The sequence below is a fragment of the Leptosomus discolor genome, chromosome 1, assembly GCF_034619465.1.
Source record: "Leptosomus discolor isolate bLepDis1 chromosome 1, bLepDis1.hap2, whole genome shotgun sequence".
In the NCBI taxonomy this organism is placed as follows: domain Eukaryota; kingdom Metazoa; phylum Chordata; class Aves; order Leptosomiformes; family Leptosomidae; genus Leptosomus; species Leptosomus discolor.
In genome coordinates, this window is record NC_141391.1 from 182,301,345 (window position 1) to 182,308,768 (window position 7,424).

A 7,424-nucleotide genomic window follows, 5' to 3' on the forward strand; every position below is an offset into this window, starting at 1 on the left:
ATCTCTGGGATTAGAACAGTCCTGGATACTCAATAAACTTCCCCATATACACTTCTGATCAATGGAGATGCTGTTCTTTCTAGTTCCTCAGATGGGATCTGGGCAGATCATTTCTGGCCAAGAATCCTCCCTAGAAAAGGGGGTCTTGAAATGCAAACCCTTCTTGTCCTTCGTGGTTTCTGGAAACTACAGAGGTGTGCTTTGCTTCTGGTGGCCTGGGCGTTTGGCTTCATAGAGCTCCGCGTCATCTTGAAGACTGATACTTATGCTTTAAATAAAACGCAGGCAGACACAATATTGAACTGTTGGTTTGGGTTTTTTCCTCTTGTCGGTCTTTTAGCTGTTGAATTAATTTTTAATTATCAAATTATAGGAAAGCTTGCCTCCACCCAAATTCAAAACATTTCAGCCAGGTGTTGAACTGTTGAAGAAAAACATGTGAAAGTAGCTGTTCACCCATAATGAGATTTCTTTCAGGGGAAACTTCCAAGAGAGTACACAGATGTGTTGGTTTAGTAACAGCAGGTAAAACGGTAAGGGAGAACACATTGGAGCACGTGACAGAGCCCTGTCATGCACCACCTTTTGGACTCTGACACCCATCTGCCCCCAGGCAGCATCTGTTATTTTTTCAGGACATAAAATAACTCCCATAAATCCAATGCCACTCAGCCCGGCGCAGGCTGGGAGTTTTGGCGCAACATGAAACTTGGTATTTCACTAAATTAAGCACTTGACAATTCTTGTTCACATAGTTTTCATTGAACTCATAAATGTTAAAGAAGTGTGGGACTCTCTTTTAATCTGACTGTATTAACTCTAGGTTTCCTTTTCCAGTTTCAGAATAAGAGAGATTTAATAATCATTCCTACGGTCAAGAAACACAGACAAGTTAGTCTATGTGGTTTAAAGTGTAATTTGCATTTTATTTTTAGTGCTTTATTACTTGCTTTCAAATGACTTTGTTGTAGTTTGTCTCTGAAGTAGTCGAGCCATGTTTACCTTCAGGTGTGTCAGTGAACAAGGGTGTAGTTTTCAACAGCAAGTAGTGTTATTTGGCGTCCTCAGTTTTTCAGACTACTCCTAGAAAGCCAATGTGGTAAGGCAAGTGTTTTAATATTTTTCAGAAAACTGGTGAAGCCAGGCACCCAAAATGACCAGTGACCTTTTGATCGATTGGTGCCTGCCAAATACCTTTAGATTCTGATGCAGGAGCCATCACTGAACGGGAAGGGGTTGCTTTGTGGGTATGCTGTGGTTTGCGTTTCTCCTGCCAGCTTCTAAAACACTGGGCAGCCTGTACTGGTAGCTCACCACAGTAAATCTGGCAGGCTGTGAAAACCCGCTTTCCTCACAAAGACGAGCACTCCCTGGCTGTATTCTGCCTTTTCCACAGGTACACGCTGGCGGCGCAGGACCTGGTGATGCGAGCCAGGGGAGTGCTGAAGGACCGGGGCTGGCGGATATCCAACGACAGGCTGGGCTCTGGAGACGACATCTCTGTCTACGTCATCCCTTTAATACACGGGAACAAACAGTCGTGAAAGTAGCATCAAGAGCGCTTATAGGATGGGGATCTTTTTGGGAAGGGCCTGTAAGAGACTTTGGTTTTGGTGATCTGACTAGGACACTTGCAATTGATGTAATCTATTCAAAACTAATGCTGGAGGGGTATTTTTCTGCCCGAAAGGTAGGGCTCTGCACATACGCTGTATATGATTAAAGATAACCCTTAAGGTTACAGTTTCCCTATAGAAATGGTTTTGGTGCTTAACAGGAATGGGATTTAAATGCTGCTAGCATATTATGGATTCTGTCGTCCCTCCAGGTGGGGAATTAATTTTTTTTTCTCAGTTTACTATGTAGCTTGGAAGAGCCATTTCAGTTGTGAAAGTAGAAGTGGGTATCAGAAGCCAAGGAGACTCCTGAAATCTACCCCCAAATATTCAGGAGGTGACTTGGGTCACTTCTCATTTAAAAATACCTATATATACATATATGAGACTGGAGAGTTTTCTTCTTTCAAAAAGTCACATTCATGACTTACCTATGGACAACTTCAAACTTGTGTAATCCTTTGAACCCTCATCTTCCTCTCCTGTGTCTTCTTCAGTAGACTATACTCCTGTATTTTAGTAGGAAAACTGAAACTATTTTCAGTGTGACTATGCCTGTTTACTGCAGCTAAAACAGCCACCTGCAAAATTGTCCAGGAGAAATAGGTCACAGTCCTGTATGGCAAGATTTATTCTGGTGTGAGGAGTTACTTGTCAAGATTCCCTGCTGTGTGTATACCATGATTATACAGAGCACGCAAACTCAGCTTTATGTGATGTTTACCTGGAGGCCGTGGTTTCTTTGGGATCAGAGATTTTCATTCATTGAACGGTTCTACCCACTTTATCCTGTTGGAAGGATCCCTGACCGTACAGCTTTTGCATCAGTTGGGATTCAGTAAATTTATTTGAGGTCCTGAGTGTATTTTTAGTTGGATTCCTACTTGAAGTGGTGGTATGGCTCTCATTATCAGTTTGGAAACCCAGATAGTGATCTGTTTAAAAGTCGTTTCAGTTCTTCCTGCCTCACTTACTGCTCAGTATACCTTTGCCTGCTTGATTTGGTGATCACAAAGCGACAGTTTATAACTTTCTGTCCTCTTGGTATTGAGGACTGTAGTCAAGGATCACAAGATCACTGTGATAGATACAAGCCCTTGGCTAGCTTCAGCAGCTTTTTTTTTCTTCGCAGTGATGAACCATTTTAAATAAAGAAAATCTGAGTAAAACATTACCAGAGTGAAAGCAATAGTCCAAGAGGGAAACAAGTGAGAAAACTTGCAGCTTAACCTGGCTGCCTGTTCTTCAAACAGGCAGCTCTCTTGCTTCATTGGCAGGAGTTGAAGAAAAAACAAAATCAGAAGGTTCTAGTGTATAGGCAGGTATATTGGCTGGGGAGCCAAGTTCAACCTAATTTGCCTCAGACCACATTCTTTTGGAGCTGCTCATCTGGTTTGCACTTCTTGGACAGCCAAAAGACAGGGCACTGACTAGGCAGCTCACAAATGTTGTGTCCTTTCCAAAGGAGGAGGAGGATGCTGTGCCCTTTGCAGACTTTCTCCTGAACAGGCGTGGCCTAGAGCTTGCCCGTTCTGTGATTGACAGCGTGCTGTGTGAACACCACGCGCTGTGTGTGCGGTGTAGCTACCCAGATCCTTTATTTGATTGCATCCAGAAGTACATGTGCAGCAGTCTCAGTGGATTTAAACTGCCCTTGCTCTAAATCTCTAGACCGAGTAGGAGTTTCAGGTTGAGAGCAGGCAATGCAGAGTGTGTAATGGCTCAAACGTGCAGCAAACTGCATGACGTTAGCCTGAAACCTCTTCCGTGCATTCCCCAGTGTCTGCATGTGATAAAGCTGTGCGGAACACGGGTGGTTTATATTCTAGAGCTTCAGCATAAATCAATGGCATATCTGATTATGTGTTGTCATGCTTTATCTATTCTTTCCTTGTTTTTTTTTTTTTTCCCCTTTACCTCTTTTTCTGTGTGCAGCTGGGTGAAAAGAGAGGTTTGGAGTCTAGAGTATTTTTCACATGGCCCCTCATATGTTTTACAGCTTAAGCAAGAGATATTCCCTTGCACTTTTTTTTTTGGCCTAATAAACTTGTAAACATGCTTTTCATGCTTTGTGTAGCTCCTGTTGTCTCTTTGCAAATGCAGTTGTGTAGTCCTCTAGCAATTCAGATCCTCTATCACAAAGAAACTAATGCTGGCACTTCTGGCGGAGTCGTCTGAACAGCAGAAGATGCTGCTTGCTGGTACCAACTACAAGCCCGAGTCAAATATTTCAGTGCTTATGCAGTGTTAGTCTTCATTATTTGGTAACATGGTGTCAACGCACATACCAGTCATTATAAAACCACTGAGTACAATGTGGTGGAAATAAATTTCCAGTGTAGCATTTGCCAAAATTTAAAAGAGAAACTTCAAGACAATGGAAAATGCACCTTCTCATTCAGGGGTGTTTTTAAACATACCCCTGGAGAGATGGGTTAGCAGAGTGCGTGACTTGGTGGGAGCAAACTGGCTGGTGGCTTCTCGGAGCAAAATCTCGCAGGTGCTGGTACGGCTTCGGCGATCAGCCTCCACGATGTTCGTTGTTCATCTGAGGTATCGCCGTCAGTCAGCCTGCTTCTCTGCAGTGACTGGGTCCAGGTCGAGTTGTGTCAGCTGTCAGCCCCTCTCCTGGAGAGGGCAGTACAGCAATTAATATCAATTAGCATCAATTAATAAATTCTGAGAACTTTAAGGAATAATAAAAAGTCTCCTACGCAGATGCATGTGACTGAAACTATGCTGTGATGCTTTTTGGTTTGCTTTTTTGCAAAGTGTCTGTTACGCATTTACATGCTTCCCCCCTAGAGTGTCTCTGGTACATCCCTGATACGCTGCGTTAGTACTTGGGCTTTCACGTCTATCTGCTTTCAGTAGGAGCTTCTTAGGTGCCTGCACTGTGGTTTGTGCTCTGCTTCAAGGCATGGTATGAATACATACACACACCCAGGCCTCATATAAATAGGAGGCAGGAGTCCTTTATTGGGGAAGTATTGTGTGAGAAGCAGGAATAATTGAAAGCATTTCCAATTCCCTTTATGGGTTGAATTATTTGGGGAGTCACAGTGCTAGAAGCCACTGATGGCAGGGAGGATCCATGGTGCACAACACCATTTCTCAGATCAGCACGGGATGGATATTGCCACGTGCAGACCTGCAGCTGCTCTAGGGCTCAGCAAAGCGGCTGAGTTAGGAGCAGACACCTCGCCTCCCCAAACTGGAGCAAGTTAGGCACCACGTCCAAATTTTAGATCTTTGGCACGTCATCTTAGTTACGGCCCGATGCCGGCAGCGCTGTGGGTTTTTACCGGTGAAGTTCCCTTAGTATCCAAAACTGTTCAAGCCTTAGCAGCAAGGAACCTCCGTCCCGAGTTACATCTCCATTCGTATTGCTGTTGCACAGTGCTGCGTCCTGGCCTGGACGTAGGCGCTTCTTTAGAAAGTCAGGCAAGCTCTTGTCCCTCCTTGGGCAATGGCAAGGAAAGGAGGCGGTATGCCTGTGGCTCAGGTTGGCTGACGGCGCAGGGTAACACTGACTTCTGGTGCCTGGTCCAGTCCGACTTCTAGAAACTCAAAACCAAGAAGCTTCTGCTATTCTCCTGTGAATACTGTTGCAGAAGGTAGTACAGCCATTTCGGACATTTTTCTCTTGCACTACAGCCTAGAATCTTCTTTGTTTAATTTGATGAAGAAAGTAGTTAGAAATTTCATTTACACTTTAAGTGAGGCACAGAAGCATCTTCTGGTACGTTAAGGCAGTGATGCTTCTTCCTTCGTGAACACAGAAGCGTAGTGTCTGAGAGGGCCGATGTTCAGTGGCCTCCTGCTGGAGAGAGAGAATTTTTTTAATAAATTCTAAACAACAACAGGGCTAACAAGGTAAAGGAAAAGTGGTCAGAGTCTGCTGTTAGCAGTGGAGTTCCACGTTCAAGTTTCTTCCGTGTTAAAATATGACAAGAGGGGTCCATGAGGTACGGTCGACTCTATGCCTCCAGGATATTTTTGAAGAACTGTGCTTGATGTTTGGGCAGATTTTGGCTTTGAAGTTTTGCTAGGTTTTTAAAGAACACTACACGCTGCAAGCAAATCAGCGGTGTTTCTTCCTGCCTCGGCGTTTTGCTTTTATTTTACATTTTATGTACAAATACTTTCAGCATTTTTGTATCAAACATGAATTGCAAACTGTGGGGTTGTTGTTCCTCCCCGACATTTTTGGTGTGTAAATAGTTTTCCTCCATGTGTCTTAGATGAAGATACAGTGATGTGGCTACCATAGAGAGAGTGACCAAACGATGCTGTAACTGTGCTGCTGTACTTCTACCTGTGATGTACTTGAAGGAGGATGTCCTTGTCCACCTCTGCTCTCATTCTTTTGGTTTGGTTTGTTTTGTTTTGTTTTTTAACCATTGCTGGTGGTGTTCTTTCATAGGTGTCTTTTGTTAGTTTGAGGGTTGGTTTTGTTTTGGGTTTTTTTTTAATAGCTGCCACCTTTTCCTTTCCTTCATTGGACGAGTCATCATTGTTTTGGGATCTGTACAACTGTCTAGGTTTTATATGTCCTGAAAAATGGAGGACCTGCTGGAGGAAGATGTTTTGGACCAATGTACTTCTGCTTTGTGACTGTGAAATGTTAATCTTTTTGTAACCTAAGAACAAAAAATGTTTAGTAAAGGGATATATTTTGTGTTTTTTGAAACTTTTCAGTGCAATGAACAAAAGAGGAGGATGCTGAAGAAGTGTATGCGCAAAGTTTTAAAATAAAATTTTAAATTATATATTATATATATATATCTATAACCATTATTATTCTGCCTTTGTCCTGAAGAGTATCTTAAGTCTCTTTGCATGTATTACTAATTGTACAATCAGACAAGTAGCACGCTCTGCTTTACAAGGGAATGGATGATTCGCTGACAAAAGGTCTCACTCTTGATTTAATGAAGTAAATCCCTCTGAGGTGTGCTGGCGTATGGGTCGATGTGGAAGAGTTCAGCTGTAGGATAACTGTGAGGGCTGCGTGCTGCCATCAGATGGTGATTCATTGCTCAGGCTGCCAGTTGCCATGTTCTGACTCAGTGAAGAACTACGCGAAGTGATCAGCTATCAGCTCTCTGTGGCATGAGACATTGGGTGTAATTTTTGAAATGACAACGTACTTGGAGTAAGTTTTGCCTCATCCCCAGTTCCTTAGGAATAACTGTCTCAAATTCTGCTCTAAGTTTATGTTGGAGTAAAATGAGGAAGGGTGAATTCATGGATTCCAATGAAGCAAGCTGTCATGGTTATTTGGTAACCAAAGATGTTTTTGAAGGTACCGAAGACGCAGGAGCGAACACTGGCCTCTGTGTTGTACCGCGGACGATGCCCAGCTGTGTTGCCAGCAAGAGAATGAGAGCTGGGCATGTATCTGCTGTCCATGTCTTCGAAGTGTTGCTCTGTCGCACAAGCGGTTCTCCCCATTCCTATTTCGCCTCACGCTTTGCAGAGCAGTGGAAACATTTGTTCTGGTGTTACCCCAGTTTTTAAAATGCTGCATGTGCCCGTTGTGTTCACTGAGCATAACGGGGAGCACAAAGAGAAGTGTTACTTTCACTCTGGTTCTTCTCACTCTCCCGTCAGGTCCTACAGTTTATTACTGCAGCCCGACCACTGTGTCAAGTTTAAAATTGCTGTGCAAATAAAACTTCAGCACAGCTTTGCCTGGCTCGCTGGTGTCAGCTGAATAAATAAGTGTTGGTGGCATGCAGTGACAGGGAACTGTTGCACGGCGATTGAACCTGAAGGAGCTTGCTCCACATCATCCTGTTCCTT

At 43.5% G+C, this 7,424-nt stretch overlaps 1 protein-coding gene across 1 annotated transcript in view; it reads left to right on the forward strand.

The window, feature by feature from the left end:
- PPM1H (protein phosphatase, Mg2+/Mn2+ dependent 1H) overlaps positions 1-1,544 on the forward strand; it is a 139,207-nt gene extending 137,663 nt beyond the window's left edge. The window contains exon 10 of the mRNA XM_086472329.1: positions 1,397-1,544. Within this exon, the coding sequence (XP_086328455.1) occupies positions 1,397-1,544 (148 nt within the window). The remainder of the gene's footprint in view (positions 1-1,396) is intronic.
- Positions 1,545-7,424: the final 5,880 nt, after the last annotated feature.